The sequence below is a fragment of the Tupaia chinensis genome, unplaced genomic scaffold, assembly GCF_000334495.1.
Source record: "Tupaia chinensis unplaced genomic scaffold, TupChi_1.0 Scaffold150243_1, whole genome shotgun sequence".
Classification (NCBI taxonomy): Eukaryota; Metazoa; Chordata; class Mammalia; order Scandentia; family Tupaiidae; genus Tupaia; species Tupaia belangeri.
Genome location: NW_006210084.1, coordinates 438,743 through 460,860, shown reverse-complemented (window position 1 = coordinate 460,860; position 22,118 = coordinate 438,743). Strand labels below are relative to the sequence as shown.

The 22,118-nt window shown below is 43.9% G+C and overlaps 1 protein-coding gene and 1 long non-coding RNA gene across 4 annotated transcripts in view; one reads left to right on the top strand and one right to left on the bottom strand.

Annotated features, from left to right (window-relative positions):
* GEMIN8 (gem nuclear organelle associated protein 8) overlaps nucleotides 1–21,360 on the bottom strand; it is a 24,213-nt gene extending 2,853 nt beyond the window's left edge. Inside the window, exons 1-4 of one of the 3 annotated variants that reach the window (XM_006171995.2) lie at nucleotides 21,221–21,360; nucleotides 20,813–20,871; nucleotides 12,743–12,786; nucleotides 11,661–12,111 (exon numbers count right to left, since the gene is read on the bottom strand). In XM_006171995.2, the coding sequence (XP_006172057.1) occupies nucleotides 11,661–12,111; nucleotides 12,743–12,754 (463 nt within the window). In that variant the 5' untranslated portion in view covers nucleotides 12,755–12,786; nucleotides 20,813–20,871; nucleotides 21,221–21,360. Of the gene's footprint in view, nucleotides 1–11,660; nucleotides 12,112–12,742; nucleotides 12,787–20,812; nucleotides 20,872–20,905; nucleotides 21,055–21,220 lie in introns of those variants that run through there. The other 2 variants (XM_006171994.2, XM_006171996.3) reach the window with 2 other exon arrangements.
* Nucleotides 21,361–21,462: 102 nt separating this feature from the next.
* LOC114006763 (uncharacterized) overlaps nucleotides 21,463–22,118 on the top strand; it is a 3,195-nt gene continuing 2,539 nt past the window's right edge. Inside the window, exon 1 of the long non-coding RNA XR_003548442.1 lies at nucleotides 21,463–21,528. This is a non-coding gene — a long non-coding RNA (uncharacterized LOC114006763). The remainder of the gene's footprint in view (nucleotides 21,529–22,118) is intronic.

Genomic DNA, 22,118 nt, shown 5'->3' with positions numbered 1-22,118 from the left:
TCGCTAGATTCTGAGGCAGGCCCAGCATATCACTTATTAACCACTTATTTATGAAGCGCATTGTTCACTTATCTGGGGATTATTATACACGGACACAAATGGCAGGAAGCCACAGGGAAACCCAGCACTTCAAACTACCAAACCTCTGCAACACGCTGTGAAAGTAGGAGGCAAATGACAGCACCTGGGTCTCCCTTTTTCCGTCTGCACGGCCCTTCCTCAACTACCTAGCTAGAAGGTGGATGCAGGTGCTTGGTTTCAAACACTGAACCAGGCCAGCATGAAGCTTTCTGACTACTCCAGTCTGCAAGAAGCAAAATGAGGTGGTGGGGAAAAGACCCCTCTGGAAGAGGTACTGATTTTAGGTACCCGGAAAAGAGTAAGTGCTGGTAACTTCAGAATGCAACAATTGGGGCCAACAGGTGGTGGTGGTGGTTTGAGTTGGATCCCCACATGGCTTATGTGGTTCAAGTCCCAGACATGGTGGCTTGCTTTCTCACTGTCTGTCTCTGCCTCCCCCTCCCTTTCTCTTTCTGTTTCTCTCTGGTGAGTACACATGCCCTATAGCAAATTTAAAAATAATGAATAAAATAAAATAAAATTCTTAAAAAAAAAAAAAAGAATGCAACGATCAACGATTTCTTCCAGATTCAAAATGAATCATATCTAAGCAATGAAAGGTTAAATGATTCAACTTGTTGACAGTAGAAGGGCAACTCTGCAAATGGAATTCCGACCTCTGCCTTCTAACCTACTTGCTATATTAACAAATTTGCAACAGTGGGTTGATTTTCCCACTATGGGACTTGACTTACCACACTTCACAGCTTAGCCTAGGTTACACTGCAAATGCTATAGTTACATACTTTTAATCCTACTAGTTTAAATGGATTCTTGTAAAGCAGGAATATTTATTCAGGGGCTGGATGATGGTACAGTGGTAAAAACATAAAGGTCCGTGAGGCAATCCTACCCAGGAAGGTTCCTGGTGCAAGTCCAGAGACCTCTCTGATGAAACAGTACATATGTGTGCCCTTCCTCCAGGGCTGGCTGAAGCTCAGGGTGGACTGTGGTGTCAAGACCCAGCTGGGAGTACTATCTTTCTGTCTCTGCCTCCTTCACTCATGGGAGAAATAAATAAATTTTAAAAAGAAATATTTATTCAATGTATTCTTCCCTCTGTATATTTCTCTGTAACAAGTCCCAATATCATACTTTTTGTTCTTGTATAAATAGCATCAACATAAAAGCATTAACAAAACAATGCTTGGCAAGGTAAAATTTAGCCAACTTCTATAGATTCTGTAAGCAAGTCTTATAAGAAAAAAGTCGAGGACCAGCAGATGGTATAATGGTTATATCTCTGGACTCCCACATGGCTGACTGCAGTTTGAGTCCTGGACCAGAAAGCTTAAAACTTACATTGGGCATGTGTGCGTGTGCATGTGTGCCCAAAATTCTGAGAGGATAAGGGATTATGATGTGGCCATCCCCCCTGGGGGGTGATTTCTTGCTTTCTGTCTCTTTGTCTGTCTCTGTCTCTCTGGCAATTGCATGCCCCCTATGGAAAAAAAAAAACTCTTAAAAAAAAAAAAGAAAAAAGAAGTTGATAGCAGAAAGTTCACAATTGCAGCTATTGTTGCTACCAAGAGAAATGTTACTAAATAAGTCATGAAGCCGAGTGTGGGTGAAGGAAACACTGATGCACATCACTCTTTCTGCTGGTCCTCTCTCTGCCAGTACCTGAGAGGGAACGCAGTAGTGAGCTCAGCAAGTGTGAGTGGAAAGACATTTATATGTCTATGCACAGTTACTCTTGTAAATCCCATTCCTTGTAGATGTCACCTTGGAGTTGAAGGAAGGAGTTTTACAAACTCGGAAACATTACTGAAAATGTATATAGCCATAAATATGTAGCCACTGCTCTCTGAGAACATCTGCAGTTCATTTTTACATATGGAAGTACTGCATAGCTAGGCCAAATGACTGTCAAAACAAATGCCCTGCAACTGTTACCCGACCCATGGGACAGGTACGACCGACTTACTGTGAAATGCAGAACTAAATCAACTTATCGGCCTCATGTACAAACGATGGCAGGTCAACATTAGTTTTGAATTTTTGGTCTCTGCCAAGTTTGAAGCACCTGTATGTAACGCTGTTCGGTTCTCGTGCCTGTTTAGACTATATCCTTCACAAGGAGTTCTGCTGTAGTGACGTGAGAGTGGGTGAACTGGGCGATTTCTCGACATTGTTTTGACTTCTAATTTCCAGGGAGGGAAAAAATCTCCATGAGACCCCTGTGTGCTGAGGCTGAGGATGGGGTGCCCCAGGGAATAGCCTCTCCATGGGGGCATCTCTCTTTTTCTTCTGCCCGTTTGTTTTTCTCATAGGTCCATAAGCCTCTGAAGGGAAGCTCAGCTTGGTGCTTTCAGAAGAAAGAGGACAGCAGATCCTGGGTTTGAGGTGAGCAGCTGCAGACTAAGGAGATAGGCCCAGTCTCTGTGAGTCCATACAGGCCTATTACACTCATCCAAGACACATATGAATCACATTTCCCAAGGACCCTGGCCCATCCCTCACGTGGGGCAGCTGGGTGCCCTGAGCCTCAGCATCCAGAGGCAGAGTCCCTAGTGGGAGGTCCCCGGACCACCAGCTTATTACTCTCAGATATGTCCCAAGACTATAATCGGCTTCACTGAGGCATTGAGCGACACAACGGATGTTCGACTTCCTGTCTAAAGCCGAGTCTTTGAGTTTAGAGTTTTAACAAACACTGGGATCTAAGCAATCTTAGTAAGCCCTGTTCTTTCCTATCAGGATAAAACAGCAAATTTAGCTGTTTTACTTTTGCATTGTTCTTTCTTTTCTTCCCTTATAATTTAAAACACTGAAACTACCTTGCGGATGTTAGATAGGTATAACAATGACACACAGAGTGACACGTTCTACTGCTGTTGTCATCTGTGACGGAAATAAGATGTGAACACAAAGCACATCTCATCAGCAGTGGGTGGAGCCTGTGCAATTTTCCAAGCTTGTACTCGGCATGCTCACACAGGTCACCATCACGATTTCAGTTAATAAAGTGCATGCAGTGTAAGAATTAAGACACAGCCCTCTGCTCTCAATTCTCTGCTTATATTTCCTTCCCATTCAGGTTTCCTAATGAGACTGTAAGGCCCAACTCTTGTTTCCTCTCTGCCTCTGAAGAGCTGTGGAGGTCTTGTGGTTTTCTGCAGAGTGGGGAAGTGCCCTGACACGCTGTCCTAAGGGGCGAGAGCCTATCTCTTGCACCGACAACCTGCTGGTCCTGTGATCCAGCTAGGGAGGAAGGGCACCATTGCCTTTGCTTCCAGCCCTAGGAGAGGACGGCATGCCTGATACAAAGCAAGTGCTCAGGAAATGACTGCTGAATGAATGGTTGAACAAAGGCCATATGTTATTGTTGGTAAATAACTCTTTTCCTTCCAGATACTGTTAAAGAAAACTGATGAGAACCTGGGGACAGAGATACAGATGCTCAAGTTTCAAAAGGTGCCAGCAGAGGGGCTGGGGGGTGGGGAGGGAACAAACGGATCAGTGAGTTGGGGTGGGACCCTGTTCTTTTACATTCCAGGTGTTTCGCCCACACACACAGCCACACATACACACACACACACACACACACACACACACACACAGAAGTTCTAAGGCTAGATTGCAAATCTGAAAACCAGTCAGTTGAAAACTAAGTATGCTTGGAATGGCTGAGCACTGATGGTTCCAGTTAGCATGTAAAAGTCCTTTAATGTGAAGAATGTTCCAGTTAGCATGTAAAAGTCCTTTAATGAGAACTGACTTGGGGGGGTCCCAGGAAACCTTAGAATGGAGTATCTAAGGTTAATAACGCAGTTTGGAGACATCCATTTACTTTCTTTTTTATTTATTGCTTCCTTCTCCCTCCCAATGGAAGAAAGGAATCTCAATCACTGGCAGATTTTCTTCCTGTCACAGTAAGGTGAGGGCTCAGCCAATCAGATGGGGAATCATCTGACCGAAGCTAAGTACGAACATCTCACTTCAGGCACAACAGAACAGTTGCCTTATCATCAACAATGTGGTCATTTTTATTGAAAACAGCTGGTGAGGCTCACTATTACTAAGTACTTTTTCTTGTATGGCACTTGGCCAAGGGATTTTGTTTTATTGGGTCGTTGGGAAAGTCATGACGTGTTTTTCTGTGCAAAAATGTGTCATGATTTTCCTGATGCCCCAATAATACAAATTAGAAGTATCTCTTTAGATTCTGTTCCAGCTGTAAAACAGGGCTGTAGTAGGTTAAATCATTCTTCATCCCCAGGGAGAACCTGGAATCCAGCTGCCTTAACCACCACATCACCAGCTGACCCCAGTAATTTATTATTTTTAAAGAATTATTTAACTTTACTTACTTATTTGTTTGTTTATTGTGAAGGTATGCAGCCTGGCAGTATGAAGCAGTTACCTGCATGCCTTGTTAATTACTCACTTGAGCCGACTGACACATGCCTTAGATGCTAACGGCTCCTTGGAAATATCTTTGAAGCATAGAAACATCCTGACCCTGGCTAGGTCATGTGATACCTGTTCTATATAGTATTTATGGCTTACACAATATCCTCTTTGATGTACACTCAGACGGCCTTCTTTAGAGTTGCAGAGGAACAGCAAAAGTAAATTGGCTTGACTATGACGCAAAACAGGATCACACATGATAGTAACAAGGTCGAAAAACGTCTATACTAAAGTCCTTATCCCTAATTGCAGAACTTCAACTGCATCCTTGAAAGCTTGCTAACAGTTCACTGTGCCTGGTAAAATGCATAAATAAAGAAGCTCAGTATGACTGAGCAGCATAGCTTGTCTGTGTTTACCTGCATATCTGCTTCTGCATTTTTCTTTTTTTTTTTCCTAACTCTTTCCTTCTTAAGGACCAAGCCCCCAGGGTGAACGCCGACAGATTAACATTCAGAGAGATGTTACTCTTAAGCTTGCCGGCATCTGCTGACACTTTATTTTAATTTGACCGGGGGTGGGGAGAGAGAGAGAAAATGAGAAAGCAAGCCGCCAGGTCTGGGACTCGAACTGTGGTCAGCCATGTCGAAGTCCAGCGCCTTTACCATGCCACCTGCCGGCCCCCAACTCAGTAATATATTATTAAGGGAAAACTTTACTGGAGTCTATTTAGGTTAAGATTTTAAAAAAATATATAGATTTTTGGCCTCAATCTACACACCTACATGATGTTACTAACACAGACTTTTAGTCCATAAAGAAAAAAAAAAATGTGGGAAATTAGGTAGACTTCAGAGAATCTCATATACAAGAAAACATTCATTCACTATCCCACAAATAATAAACCCAAAGGCAGAACACTTTGGAGGACAAAGCACTAAGACAGTGAGTGTTAAAGAATGTTATTTCCCTCATTTTTCCAAGATTAGCGTGTCTCTCCGATTACATTCTCTGCTGTGTTGCACAACCAGGGAAAGCACAAAATTGAATTATATCACAAATGCCTTATTTCTGTCTGGTCAGCAACACACCCAGGACACAGGTGCTTGCCAGCAGAACCAGAGCCTTTCTGACTGGTCTCTCCTCATCCTATGTCCCTTGCTCCCCGAACACTGTAATCCCACAGTTTGTGGACAATCACATTTCCATTTTCATAATAAAAGTGCATTTACATCCTTCCCCTCCATTTTTCCATGGCTTTTCACACATCTGGTCTCACGTGAGTTTTTCGTACTTTTGAAATAGATGAAAAACACACACACAGTGGAACTCTGCTCAGTCACTGTGATCTCATGCTTTAACCCCACTGACTCAACACAAAGAGCTCACTAAATCTCGGGCCTTATAAGCTTTACTATGTCCTCTAGGTTTTCATAGAGGGTATGCTAAAGGAGAGCCAGATAGGTTTTCAGCAGACTCACTGAAGGCTCACTATGAAACTAGAGTCTTAACTAGTCTATCTAGAAAGTAGAAAATATACATGAGGGTCTCTTGCTAAGACCAGCACTTTGAGTATCTCAGTAGAAAATACCCTTTTCTTTATCTGCGTGTGTGTATGTGTGTGTGTGTGCGTGTGTGCGTGTGTATGCTACAGGGTACATATGCTCACTGGAGACAGACAGAGACATAGAGGAAAAGTGAGAAAACATCTCCAGTGGGGATAGCCATGCCACAATCCCTTCTCCTCCATTCTCCTCTTAGGACTTTGGGACAGTATGCACACATGCCTCACATGTTTTTCAAGTTGCCAGGTCTGGAACTCAAACTGTGCAGTCGGCCATGTGGGATCTAGCCACCATAACCTCCATGCCACCTGCTGGCCCAGTACTTACCCCTTTCTCTCTCTCCTTCCAAACCTACTCTATGCCTCAGAGCCTCAAGCACATTCTATCTCTGTAGCCACCTAGTGGTACTCCTAGACCCCGGCTCTACCCTTAATGTATTTAAATAACACACCACGGACACTCTTCCTTGTATCATTTTAAATTTGATTTTGTTTCCTTTTTTCCAATTGGATTTGAGCTCTTTGAGAACATATCCCTGTTTTGATCCAATATCTATCCCCAGGGCCAGCCAGGTGATATGGAGGTTAAGGTGACTAGATTCCACATGGCTGACTACACAGTTTGAGTCCCAGATTCAACGTCTTAAAACACATACTAGGCACATGTGTGTGTGTGCCCAAAATCCCAAGATAAGAGTGGAGGAGAAGGAACTGAGATGCGGTCAGCCCCCTGTGGGGGTGATTTCTCACTTTCTCTCCGTCTCTAGCAAGTGCATGCACCCTATAGCAAAAAATTAAAAAAAGAAAATGAAAAACCACCCCCAAGGGGACCAGCAGATGGCATAATGGTTACATTGCTGGACTCCCATGTAGCTGACCGTGGTTTGAGCCCTGGACTCGGCAGCTTAAACTCATGTTGGGCATGTGTGTGTGCATGTGAGCCCAAAATCCCAAGAGGAGAATGGAGGAGGAGGTAGGGTGTGTTGGCCATGCCCCTGGGGGGTGATTTCTCACTGTCTCTCTGTTTCTGTCTCTCTAGGCAGGCATACATGCCCTATAGCAAAAATCTCAAAAAGAAACAAACAAAAAGCACCTCCAAACACAGGCAATAAATACCTGATGGTCTCAGCTGCAGTAGGATGTGCTGGATGCTGCTGCTAAACAGGCTGAGGCCACGTGGGAGGCCCAGATTCAATTCTGGGCCCACCCCAATAGCAGAGTATAGTGGTACACACCTGCAGTCCCAGCAACTGCAGATGCTGAAGCAGGAGAATGGCAACACAGTGAGAACCTCATCTTAAAAAAAAATAAAACAAAAACCTGACTGGCTTGACCCTGAGCCCACAATCCCAGAGGGCCTTATTCTCTACTGGAGATGATTTACTTTCCCTCTAAGTATTAAAAATAGAACCTTGCAGTCTTGACTGAAGGGCATTTATGACTAAAAATTGGTACATTTCTTAACAATACACGTTTCTCCTAAGAAATAACTGAAACATCTGACCTTTAAAATTTCACAACTGTCAACTTTTTCCTAAGTGATATTACCACTGAAGTCTTAAGCAATGAAATATCTTCTTAGGAAATGATGACATATGACATAATTAAAAGCATACATGCCCCACTGCACAAGAAGAACTCTTATCCTACAAAAATTCTGTTTTTGCCATGGAAAGATGTTAATTTAGAGACTATCTGGAATTGTGGCAAGCATGAACAAGAACATGCTGTCCGATTTGAAGAGTTTCATCCTAAGAGAATATTAAATGAGACTCAGATGATGATGAAATATATAATCTATATGTTCCTGTGGATGTAATAATACTGACTAGTTGAATCTTTGAAACTTAGCATGTTTTCCCTGGTAAGTCATATTTTATACAATCCCACGTTGTCTAAACACTTCATGCTCAAAGTTGAATTTTCCCTTATTGAACAATTAGCTTCTAATGGTCCAAAGAGCAAAACAAAACAAAAAACTTGAACCAATTATTCACACTCCCCAGGTCCCTCATCTCTTCACAGAGCTTTTCCCGACTGTGTAGTATATAAGTGAACCTCCACGAACGTTTCTGGTGAGGGTAATGGATTGGAAAGCACCACGAACCTTCAAATTACTTACATATGAATTCCATCATTCCTTACTGCCTGAAGGGACACGTGTTCATCCTGTACTCACCCAAAGTGCTGGGGACAAAACTGATAATGCTAGTGACCTGCTGCCTGTTATTTTCTGATTGGTGCAGGACCAGCCCTGGTAGCTTCTTCTAATAAAGATTGAGTCTTTAGATCGGAGCCTGTCTCACCCTCACCAGACAATTCTGTCTCCCAGGACCTGATAATGTTTCAGAGAAGGTTGTGGGACATGAAAGCATCTCACAGATCCTAGGACAAAGAGTTGTGCATTATGCCTACTACTAGTAATAAGGCAGTACATTCATTTTCCCAGGTCATACGTTTTACTGTACTAAATATTAGCAAGCAAGAATGTCCTTGAAACAGAACTAATTTTTTTTTTAAGAGAGATTTTTGCTATAAGGAGTGTGCACTCGCTGGAGAGACAGAGAGACAGAAAGCAAGAAATCACCTCCCCACCCCCAGGAAGGATGGCCACGCTGCAATCCCTTCTCCTCCATTCTCCTCTCGGGATCTTGGGCACACATGCACACTCGCCTGACATAAATTTCAAGCTGCCGGGCCAGGGACTAGGAGTCCAGTCATGTAACCATTATGCCATCTATTGGTCCCCAGAACTAAATACTTAAAAAACTGTATTAATGACTAAATTTGACAGATACCAACTTTAATATATACATGTTTTTAATGTTCTAAATCAGTTTAAAAGTTTGAAAAGTGGGACCAGCAGGTGGTATAGTGGTTACATTTCTGGACTCCTACATGGCCAACTGCAGTTCGAGTTCTGGACCCACTGGCTTCTAACTCATGCTGGGTTCTTGTACGTGCATGCCCCAGATCCCAGGAAGAGAATGGAGAAGGGATTGTGGCGTGGCCATCCCCCCTGGGGGGTGATTTCTTGCTTTCCCTCTCACTGTGTCTTTCTCTCTCTCTCTGATGAGAGGCAAAAACCTCTTAAAAAAAAAAAAAAGTTTGAGAAATTCTGCCAAGAACAGAAATACATGAGCTTTCTTCTTTTTAAAAAAAGTTGCCAGAGGGCACATGTGCAGCTGAGAGAGAGAGAGAGAGAGAGAGAGAGAGAGACGGACAGAAATAAAAAGAGAAGGAGAGAGAAATAGAGAGAGAGAGAGAGAGAACGGTCATATGGCAATCCCTTCTCCTCCATCTCTCCTCCGTTTCAGGATTTTGGGCATGCATGTATACACATGCTCCGGGGTATTTTTCTAGCCACGGGTCCGGAACTTGAACCACATGGTTGGTTAGTGGGATCCAGCTGCCCTAACCAGCACACCACGAGCCGGCCTGTCCATGACCTTTTTGAAGTCACAGCATATCTTCATTAAAAATATGTAGAACCTCAAGCACTAATTGAGGTAAACAGTATCAGAGTAAAAGCAATTTATGGTTAATAATCTAGATCAACAGTTTAGTCGCAACTAACTATAGTGACTAACATTTACTGAGCACTGACTTTGTACCAAGTGACATTCTACAAACTTTTCTTAATTATGTCATTTAATCTTTAATGACCACCAGTCAATCTCTGGCAGGAAAAACACGTTATTCTACCTTCTAGTAAGGACAAAGGGAATAAGCCCTATCGCCATCACATTTTTTCGAAAGCTGTAACGAACAGCATTTCAACCAAACATGGATATGCCCCAAAACCAACTGTCCCTCATATGTTGTATACTTTTAAATTTGATCATTGTTGGGACCAGCAGTTAGCGTCATGGCTGTCACTGGACTCCCATGTAGTCGACCGCGGTTCACGTCCCGGACCCAGTGGCTTAAAACTCACGCCGGGCACGTGTGCATGCGTGCCCAAGATCCCGAGAGGAGAATGGAGGAGAAGAGACTGCGGCATGACCATCCCCCCTGGGGGGTGATTTCTCGCTTTCTGTCTCTCTGTCTCTCTCTGTCTGGCAAGCACACGTGCCCTATAGTGAAAACCTCTCCAAAAATAAAAAAAAAAAAAAAAAAAAAAAGGCAAACGAGACAGCCCCTGCCTTCAAAGAGTTCAAGTAAAAAAAAAAAATGTTCATTGTTTGAGTATATTTTTAAAAATGATTAAATTTATTTCTAAAGATCAAGGAAAAGTGTATTTTATGTACAGCAGGAAATACTTTTTAAGAATACTTGTTTGGGGGCTAGCAGGTGGTGTGGTGGTTAAGGTGCTGGACTTCCATATGGCTGAACGTGGTCTGAATCCTGGACCTGGAGGCTTGAAAATGTGACAGATGCGTGAGTATGTGCATGTGCGCCAGTATCCCAAGAGGAAAGTGGAGAAGGGACTGTAGTCTGGCCATCCTCCTTGGGAAGGTGACTTCTTACTTTCCCTCTCACTGTCTCTCTGGTGAGTGCACTCGCCCTATGACAAGGAGGTATAGGAATAGCTTCGCTCCCCTGCTAGAACCTCCAAACAAGCTCTCAAGACAGAAACGAAATCCTCTCGTTCCCAGTCTTCTATGTTTCTGTATATTAGAAAATTCTAGGTAAAATATCATCTAATTAGGCTACACTGAAAAAAAAAACAAAATGAAATGAAACAAAACCCCTATCTATCTATCTATAACATAAATATATATTGCAACTGGATACTGGTTATAATAGGGAGGAGCAAGCATTCGTACATCTGTCAGAGGTACTTAAAATATAAATGGCCCAGTAAATCTTCATAGTAAAGAGAGTACAAAAAGCAATTCTAGTTGTTTGTAGCAAGGTAGTAAGAAATTTAAAAAAGAAAATTCTTGTCTAAAACCTCTATCACAATTTTCTAACCCTGGAGACAGAGCCTCAATGCAGGACCAAGCAGGAAGGTTGTCAGCACCAAGCAACTCGATATTCTGCTTAGGTTCACACTGATCTCTACTCTGAAGGGAGCTGTTTAAGATTCAGGAGCTCTGCAGCACCAGGAACGTCTCCAGGCTGAGTCCCAGAGAAGTGTCAGGAGTATTTTAGGAAACTAGTAGTCTTAGAGACAAATCCCGGGATAGAAGCAGCAAAGGAAGTGGAATCAGACAGACTTGGTTTGAATCCTAACAGCAAATCACCAGCTGTCTACCAAAGAACCAGTCAATTAATTTCAGAAGTTCACTTTCCTCATTTGTTGAATGGTTTTGATACCTTGAGGTACTGTTGTACAGATTAGGGAACACACACATATATACATTCACACACACACAAAATACACTCCATCCAGTGGAGTGCCTAACATTTGGTAAATGGCAGAGCTACCATCAGGATAAGTTTTGTTCTGGAACTAAAAAAAAAAAAAAAAGCCCTATACTAACCCCATTCTGGAAACTAATATAATGGAGGTGCAGCACCACCACAGCTTTTCCAGGCTTAGGGCTGGATTTGTAATATCACCTGTACCCAACTAAAGAGTTATAAAATGAAAACTTTAGATATTAGGGAATGAAAACAATGCACAAATCAGGACAAGGAAAGGAAGAGTGAAGAGGCAGAGGCCTACACTTACGTCGTTCTTCTCTGTGCCTCTCGGTTTCTGCAAAGTACTGGCGGAGCTCTTCAGTGATTTCCATGTTGCTCAGGTCATACTCCACCTCCTCATCTGACTCACTTTCTGCCTCTTCTTCTTTGGACAAAGCTTGGTCTTCTACTGTGGATGTCTGGATCCTGCTGCTGTCATATGCGTGCTGCCCAGACCTTCTGAAAGCTGAGTAACTGCAGTGGGAAGGTGGTGGGGGCACGTGATGGGCACTGGACCCAGGATACCCAGCCTCATGACCATAAGTGCTATGGAGAACTGAAGGAGGGAAGTACCACGGGGAAGAGAAATAGGACTCCACGGCCTTCCTGTAGGCAACCTGGTGGCTTCGCATCCAAGCCATCGCTTGCTGATAATGTTGCCAGTATCTTGCATATACTGGATGAGAATACCACATGTGGGGAGCTTTTGATGTTGACGTCTGTAAAGTAAGAAGAGGTGTGAGGTAGACACCAAACAGTTCATCCTCAAGAGAAATCTTCAAATGTGTAATCACCTAGCCTACAGGCATTTACTGAGTATCTACCAAATACCTACTCTACACGAGGATGCTACTGGGTCAAAAGAGGTAGGTATGAAACAGGTCCATGGCCACAGTGGACAACAAGCGTGTACACACTTGCTCTCTACGTATGTGCACATGAAGTACACACAGGATATTCAGTTCAAGGTTATGAAGCATTAGAGTGTGGTTAATAATGACTATGTTTAAGTAAGAGCAGGGGAGATTAAAAACTCAAATGATTATCATCTTGACCCTCTCTACACATTGTAATTAAACCACCTGTTCAAGTAGAACATGGCATGAACTATGTGGACTGATGAGGATGACAGACTTTGGTCTTCCTCTTCTGCCCCCTAAACTAACCTGCTGACCATGCCCACTCCTCAATGCAAGGGAGGAGAGAAGTCCGGTAAGATCCCCAGTAGTGCTTTCAAACTTCTAGTTTTCTGATGGATTTCTTTGGTCATTTCCATCATGGAAGAACACCGAGACTTTAGAGACTAAAGTGGATCTTTTTCTTTTAATGAGTTAAAAAAGAAAATCTTACCTTTGCTGCCATCACGAATTGCCAAGTCTGAATGGGCACTGGACCTACAAAAGAATAGTGGGGGCTACTTTGTAGTTTGCCACCAGCTCCTGAGAGGGTGCCTCTCCCCAGAACCAAACCTGATTTTCATGCAACTTATCTCCAAGACCCGGGCACCTGGGGTATGACCTTGTGGTCTGAAAAGATGGGATTCCCTCAGGTATGACCAAGTGGGTCAAGGGACCCTGTACAGTTTCCATTCAATGATTTGTTCCCTTAGAAAAGTCTATGAAAATAGCCACATATTTAGTAGTCAGTATTACAAAACAATATAAAGTAAAAATTTACAATTTTTATTACCTCATTAATGCGCCAGTACCTATTTAAATGAGCCATGGGTTTTTCCTTTTTTCGACTTTTTTTTTGGAGAGGTTTTTGCTATAGGGCATGTGTGTTCGCCAGAAAGACAGAGACAGAAAGACAGAAAGCGAGAAATCATCCCCCCAGGGGGGGGATGGCCACGCTGCAATCCCTTCTCCTCCATTCTCCTCTCAGGATCTTGGGCACACACACATGCCCAGCGTGAGTTTAAGTCACCGGGTCCGGAACTTGAACTGCGGTCGACTACATGGGAGTCCAGCGACATAGCCATTATGCTAACTGCTGGTCACAGCCATGGGTTTTCCTGAAGCTGGAGTAGAATACATCTTTCCAAATGAGTGGAGACTTCTGAGAAGTCTCTTTAAGTAAGATATCTCTCCAGCCTCAGTTGTACCCTGGGCTTTAAAGTCTTCCAAGTGGGCCTTGTTGGGGTTGATTGCAATAAATATCCCCTAGCTAGTGTGACACCACACTTTTCTTGCCTAACTGCCCTGGGTCTTTCCAGCAGGAAGAGTAATTGTTTCATGAAGCCTATCCACTGAGGCACTGCATAGACTGCTTCTGCCAGACAGCACTGCTCTGTGGGGACTGACTCCCATCCCCACCACCCACTTGTGATGTACAGACTCGCTGCAAGAAATACCTGAAGGAAAAAGTTTAATCTGCAGCTGCATCTTTTACAATCTATTTCAGAGACTTTTTTTGGTTCAAGGGTTCAGAGCTATTAAAACGTCAGCCCACACTAGAATGTACTTTTTAAAAAGTTAAATAAAATAATATTCTAAAATGCATGAGGGTTTTTGCCATAGGGCACGTGTCCTTGCCAGAGAGGAAAAGTGAGAAATCATCCCCCAGGGGGATGGCCGTGCTGCAGTCCCTTCTCCTCTATTCTCCTCCTGGGATTTTGGGTATGCACATGCACCCAGTGTGATTTATCAAGCCACCAGGTATGGGACTTGAACTGTGGCCAGCCACGTGGGAGTCAATCACCTTAACCACCACGCCACCAGCTACCCCCAAGAATTTAGGCTTCTGTGAGCCACACCACTAACAACATGATACTGAACAAACAGCTATTTAGGTTTTGAAAGCTTGGCAATCACATACTGGAGTTCTATTGTTCGTACTTAACCACAGGGCAGCATTCTGAAACCTCCAAGCCTTAAAAAATAAATTTGACTTATTTTATGATCTCTATCATGTTTTGCTCTCATCTGGTTAAGAAACTGTGATGTTAAATTGACTACTTTTGTCATTTAAAATCAGCCTAAAGAGAACCGTTCACGTTCTTTTTATTTTTTTAAAGAATTATTTTTATTTTAACTTCATTATTATTATTTTCCAGTTTGATGTGAGAGAGAGAGCGAGCGAGCAAGCAAGTCACCAGGTTCAGGACTGTGGTTGGCCATGTGGGAGTTCAGCGCCTTTAATCACCACACCACCTGCTGGTCCCCACGTTTTTTAAAATATAGTAAGTTTTCAAATAGTTTATTTCTAAGAGGACTGATGTGACTATTTGTAAATTTATCTTGAGCACAGTCCATACTTCGTCCTCTGTCCTAAATTCAAGACTCTCTCTCTATCTATATATATAGTGAATGTAAACTGAAAGAAGGTAATACAGTGAAAATATAAGTGTGAATTAAGTTTGCATTACTTTGAAATGATAATAAAGGTTTAAAATGTGAACAATTACCTGAAAACCTAGGTCTGCTATATGTTTTCCAGGCTACTGAAGAAATATGACAGTCAATTCTCCAGTGGCTTACCATCCCGGGAAGTAAAACTAACACAAATGAAATTACAGGCTAAATCAGTAGGTACTTGAGTGCTAAACTGCAAGATGTAGCCTTTTAGTAGCTAATTCACTAGAGCTAGGTTTCATATTTCTAGCACTGAAATCAGAATAGCTTTCTGAGAGTCTGTAGCACATAATGACATTAGAGTGAACATGTGTCTTAATCAAATGTGTTTTACAGATTAACAAGCAACATAGGAATCAAACTAGAAAAGTCTGGGAGATAGGTGAGTGTCTTTTGGAAATTAAGAATTTTGAATCCAGACCTTAAAAAAAAAAAGAGAGAGAGAGAGATTTTTGCTATATGGTGTGTGCTCGCTGGGGAGAGAAAGAGAGAGAGACAGACAGACAGAAAGCGAGACATCACCTCCCGGGGAGGTGGCCACGTTGTAATCCCTTCTCTTCCATTCTCTTCTTGGATCTTTAGCACGCACACACTTGCGCCTGGTGTGAGTTTTACGCTACTGGGTCTGGGAACCGCAGCTGACCACGTGGGAGTCCAGCAACGTAACCATTCTGCAATCTACTGGTCCCAAATCCAGACTTCTTCCTATGCCTTATAAAACCTACTTACAGCCAGGTCAATGTAAATACCCATTATCTTGAAATTTGGAAGTCTGATCGCCTCAAATATATAATAAACATCACTGTGATTGGACACTCCTATTGAACAAATCCTGCTTTTATATATAATTGGGAAAATCCAGCCTGGCATTAAACAAAACAGCATTTGTCATGTGAAAACCCACCAGATGGCTAAGAGAGGCTCCACTTTGCAAAGGGAGAAGTTCAGGTGCTTGTGATAAAGTGTAAGCAGTTCAAGGGTAATCCATGATGTTCTTGGGGCTGCTCAAATGCCAATGGCTGGGGTTAAAACAGGGAGGGGACATTACCTGGAGGACAGTTTGTGTATGCCTTTGATTCAACAAATAATCTGGCAGGAGGAGGGCTGCCATGGTCTGTTGTCTCTGTGATCACGCAGGCCCTCTGAGCACTCGGGCAAGAAAGTGGCCAGAAGTGGACACAGTGACTGAGGAAGCTACTTCTAGCTCAGAGCCAGCAGCATTTGTCCAGCATGCCCACTGTCTATAAAATGTACCTGCTTACGAGCTAGGGCACTAGGCTCTCTTAAGACTGAGCCACTCAGAAAAGATAGCTTCATGGTAATGATGGAATGCACCTGTTGGTGACAATTTTGATTATGCTTTCCTCATAGTTGTGGCCACTGAGATACTTATTATCCAGCTTGCTGCGGTCCTCCAGCAAGTTTGGAACCCTGGAACTGAATGTCGAACAGGCTCAGCTCATCCCTGGCTTTAGTATTTCCTCTCCACAAATTCCAAAACCTGCTTGCCAATCATTTTACATTTTAAGTATTTTTAAGATTCCTAAATCCTATAGATATTGAAATTAATCAATTTGAATAATGAATCTGAATAATCACAAATTAATTCACCTCTCAAAAATCAAGTAAGATATAGAAAAACAGGTCAAATAGAAGAGCAACTCGCATAGAGCTTTAGAATTTTTTTTAAGCCCTAAACACCAAACCACCCTTTAAAAATGTCAAAATAATTCTTAGCTCCCTGGGAGTACAAAAAAACAAGCTGTGAGCCATCTTTTGCCCACTCTTTTGCCACTTAGCAACACATGACTAAGCTGCATAGCCTCTGCCCTTAATACGATGAGTGTCCTAACTATTCTTCACTTTCCACTTAGAAAGCAGTGGAGAAATTTCACAATTCTCACATTTTAAAAATGATCAGGCAGGGTAGACTGGCAGAAGGAAACTGTGACCATGACCAACAGCAATCTTGGTGACGATTCTTAACATCTGAGGCAACAAAATAGTCTCTCTTTTAAATAGTAAAATCGGACCATTTCTTAAAGATCTACATATACATTTAAAAACTTAATTAAAAACAAAAAATCTTCGGGACCAGCAGTTAGCATAATGGCTATGTCGCTGGACTCCCATGTGGTCGACCGCGGTTCGAGTTCTGGACCTGGTGGCTTAAAACTCTCGCCGGGCGCGTGTGCGTGTGTGCCCAAGATCCCAAGGGGAGAATGGAGGAGAAGGGATTGCGGCGTGACCATCCCCCCTGGGGGGTGATTTCTTGCTTTCTGTCTCGCTGTCTCTGTCTGACGAGCGCATGTGCCCTATAGCAAAAGCCTCTCCAACAAAACAAAACAAAACAAAAAATCTTCTGCACAACCAAATCAATTGACAAGGCCCAGAAAACATGCTGGGTAGGGTGATTTCTGACAGAGCCCCTGCTAGCTGCCATGCGCTAGACAGTAAAACGATGAGCAAAGCAGGCCCAGGTTGTGCGCGTCTCTACCTGGAACAAACACTCTCCCCTGCTAGGTGATGGGCTCAGCTGACAGCAGCTAACTCCCAAGGGAAGAGAGCCTTCCCTAAAATGGGTCCTGTTAACAATTTTAAGCTGGTTACTCTCTCTGCAGAGTAAGAATGCCTGGGCTTCTGAAAGGCCAATATTAAAATGCAGTGATTTTCGCAACACTTTCAGACACCACCACGCCTCAGAGAAGAAAAAGCTCATGGTTGCAGCAGATGTCAATGCCCTTCCGACGTCTTTACTTTTTATTAGTTATTCCCGACCTCCCTGTGAATGTCTCCTACTCTTTTGACACAAGCTTTTCTGGACTGAACAGCCACTTTTCTCCAAATGGGCTGGTGAAGCTGAAAGAAAAGAGATTGGCAATGTCAGGGCAGGTCAGGATCCACAGCTCTGCAGGCCAGGCAGCCCTCCCCGGCCAGCACAATGGCATCATGGTCACCACCCAGCTGAGCCCAGGCGAGTACAGAGACCATTCATTGTCTGTCCTCAACCACCAGAGGAAGGAAAAAAGCCAGGGTTGAGATCATTCACTAAACACTGCTGAGGCCTAGAGGCGAGACAGAGCCTCTGGGTCTCAAACGATGTATTTTCTCATGTAGACTCTCTAGAAAGACGCACTTACTCTTCAATGCAACTGCCTACCCTAGAGGATGTATTTAAAAAATGCATAAACATACGCGAAGAACAGACAAAAGTCCTGTAGTTGTCAATGGATAAAATGTGACTATCAGGTTACCTACAACCCCAGAAATAAGTGATTTGGCTTTCCTGAAAGGTAGCAACAGCTACAACCCCAGAAATAAGTGATTTGGCTTTCTTGAAAGGTAGCAACTACACATAGATCCCCAAAATAGCATATTTATATTCTTGTAAGTATGGGGTCTAGCATGTGCCACAGCAAGCAGAAAAATCAAATAAAAACACAAACTCCCCTTCAAAGTATTATGTATGCTCTGTAACTAGATTTTCCTCTATTTTCCTTTTCCACCAGAATTCTGAAAATGAAATACATGAAAACTCACCTGCTTTGATATGGGCATAAGCACACTTAAGTCAATCATGATATAAGTCATTTTGGTAAATCCCTGAAAGCCGAATTGTTCCTCTAAGGCTCCCATGGATTTCTTGATAGTTCTCTGGGCCAAGCAGACAGGGAGGGGATCTAATTAGGCCCTCAATACACACACCATTTTAAAGGGGGAGGGAAGGGGCTCTGCTGAAGGCAGCAGCAAAGTTCCGTGAGAAATCAGAATGACACAAATTGGGTCCTGTGTGGTTCTAAGGAATCTCTCTGCACACTCAACAACCACTCTCAGAGTCGTCTTCCAATAATAAGCGCACCTGGAAGAACTTCCTCAACTGTGATAAAGGACAAAATGGAGGTCTTTGAAGGCCCTGCTTCCTGCCTTGACCCCCAATATAGAGAGCTCTGCCCCCAGCCCTGGCTGGTTGCTGAGGCAGGGAAGCTCCTCAGGCTTGGTGGCTTCAGGGGCTCCCTCCTGTGGCTGTGCATGGTCCCTACTTGCTGATCAGGATATCAAAGATGGCTCAGGTTGAATGGCTTCCTCCCATTCCCAGGGAGGTCTTTGAAGGCCCTGCTTCCTGCCTTGACCCCCAATATAGAGAGCTCTGCCCCCAGCCCTGGCTGGTTGCTGAGGCAGGGAAGCTCCTCAGGCTTGGTGGCTTCAGGGGCTCCCTCCTGTGGCTGTGCATGGTCCCTACTTGCTGATCAGGATATCAAAGATGGCTCAGGTTGAATGGCTTCCTCCCATTCCCAGGAGTATAATGCCATCTTTTTTTCTTTAATCGTTTGTTTACTTACTTACTTACTCACTTATTTATTTACTTGTTATGATTTTTGGGCTACTTGGTCTTGAATTGGCTGGGCATGTGAGAGTCCAGCACCTCAACCACCACCCACCTGCCAGCCCCCCAGCTCCATCTTTTGGCCAGACGCTACAAGTGCACAGGCCATTCTGTTCAAAAAGCCTGCAACTCCCTGTGGAAAAGAGTCACCGTTAAACTGAGTTAAAACGGGGGCCAGTAGATGGACTCCCACATGGCCAACCACAGTTTGAGTCCCAGACCTGGTGGGTTGAAACTCACGCTGGGTGAGTGTGTGTGCGTGTCCAAGATCCTAGGAGGAGGAGGAGAGAGAAGGGATTGCAGTGTGGCCATCTCCCCTGTGGGGGTGATTTCTCATTTTCCCTCTCACTGTTTCTACCTCTTTCTCTCTCTGGTGAGTGCATGTACCCTAAGGTAGAAACTTCTTAAAAAATAAAATAAGTTAATACAATTTCAAGGGTATTTTCGATTCATCTGATCTTTGATCAACTACAGTTATGCTTTTTATACAGTCCAACCGTTCCACGTCTGGAAGCAGTTCCGAGAGTTCTATGCTTAGTTTGTAAACTCTCCAATTTACTCTTGCCTTTGCTGTTCACCTTTCCCATCTACTATTCTTCTCATCTCACCCTAACCTTAAATGCTGAATCCTAAAATAAATCACAATTATCTATAAAAGTTTTCAAATGAAAATGTATCTGAACGTTAGTTTGTATACTTCCCCAGGGCAGCAATGAACAGGCAGAGGGGTTTACACACCTTACTGTGAACTCCTTCCGTTATGCTTATCCAAAGTTACTAACCAAACATCTCTTAAAATAAATGGCTTCCGTTCACACTGCCATCTCAAAGGGACTGTTACTCTGATAACTACCAGTATAAACTTTATTTTTAAATGGTAACACCCATTCCACAATTCCTGGGAATGTGAGAGTATATAAGCTCAGAAGGGCTGTGCTATTTTCTTTTCATGGTGAAAAGCGGCTCAAGTAGGGCCAGTGGGTGGTTTGGTGGTCAAGGTGCTAGATTCCCACATGGCTGACTATGGTTCAAGTCCTGCACCTGGTGGCTCTCTCTCGTGCTCTGTCTCTCTTGGGTGAGCATGCAGGCCCTATAGAAAGTTAGAAAATAATAACAATAGTAATAAAGTTAAATAATTCTGTAAAAAAAAAAGAAAAAAAAAAAAGGAAAGAAAAACAGCTGAAGCAGAACTTTCCCTGTCAAACAATTTTAAAAATCATTCCTGAGGGGCCAGCAGGTGGTGGTAATGGTTAAAGGCACTGGACTCCCACATGGCTGACTGTGGTTCAAGGCCCAGACCTGGTGGCTTGTTTTCCCACTTTCTCTCTCTGATCAAAACAGGAAAATAGTATTAGTAATAATACATAGTTAAATAATTCTTTTAAAAAATCATTCCCGAAAAAAAGTAAATGGCTCAGAACTATAGGATTTGTACTAAGAGACTCTTTGGATTTCACAGCTAAAGGGCACTTTGTTGGACATGGGTTCAACTCCACTTCATTACTGACTAAAAAAATCAGGGCAAAACCATTCTCCAACTCAATAAGAAAGGGCCATAAACGCTCACAGGTGCCAAATGTTCTCAAAATAACTTCCACCCCAAGCTCTGAACTCCCACCCGTCAAAGTCTAAGGGAAAACAAACAAACAAAAAACCCCAACTTTTGAGTGGAGAGGCCATTACCCTAGACATCTCTCCGAGGGGAAGGCTGTCTCGGGCGATCTCTTTTATTCAGATACCAGCTGGAAGGGCAAAATCCAAATTCACCTCACAGACCTTACAAGAGGCTCTCGGCACATCAATCACCTGGGGGCTTTAAACAGACCCCGATGCCTGGGCCCCACTTCCAGGGTTTCGGATGTAACCGGTCTGGGGTAGGAGCCCGGGCATCCTTATTCTTGAGTGGCCGGGCGGGGAAGCAGCGTCTCCCTGGCTACCCGGCACTGACCCCTTTCGGAACGCCGGGGCTTCGGCCGCGGGGCGAGGGGCACCAATCCGACGGCGTTACCACCGACGCCTCGGCTCCCGCACCTCAGCGGAAGCCAGGCCCTTCCTCAGTCCCCGAAGCAAACCCGCCGCCCCCGAAGTCACCTCGTGGGCGCGCAGGCTGCAGATCCTGGGCGGTGGGCGAGCGGGGGCCTACTTTTCTTGGGAGAGACCGGGGGTGGGAGTAGGGAATGTGGCTGTTGCCCGGGCGACGAAGCGCGCGCTTCCGGTGTCGGTTCACGTGGGAGCAGAGCGCGGAAGTCCCGCCCGCGGCGCTAGAACTGGGGGCTGCCGGGGGCCGGGGCCTGGGGCGCCGCGGGGAGCGGGTGGCGGGCCGGGAAGACGGGGAAGACGGGGACTGCTGCAGGACTGTCGTCCCCGGCCTTTAACTTGTCGCCCTTCTCTCAGCTTTGGTTCGTTTTTATTTTCCCTCCCTTTTCCTTCCTTTCTTAACTAAGGTGGACGGTGGTTGTGGCCCAGGGGAAACGCCCAGGCTTTGAACACAGATCTTGAGTTGGAGTGCCATTTCAGTACTTAGCTTGTCATACCCCCTCGAGCCCCTAGTTTGTCACCTATAAGATGTGCACAGTGCCTGGTGCATGCAAGAAATAGGACCCATTGATAGTTTTGTCTCTACACTACTACGCAGCAGCGCCTGCCCGTTAGCGACACAGTTATTAATAAACTGGCTTGAACCACTAAGTCTAAATGGCGTGTTCATTCTGGGGAATTTGGCAAAATGAGGCAAGAGCCCTAACAGGGGCTTCCTTTCTGGGAATTTAATTTAAGCAAAAATAGGCATGAAATAGATATTTTAAATAAAACAACCTAAATGCGCAATAAGATGAAGTGGCTAAGTCAATTACACAATGTCAATGGTGTGAACGTCATATCGTGTTGTTCCTATACTATAGGAGAGTCAAACTTGTATTAAAAAATAACTTTATTTTTAAAATATGTACTGATGCCCAACACGTGGCAGGAAAATGATCTGCACTGAGGT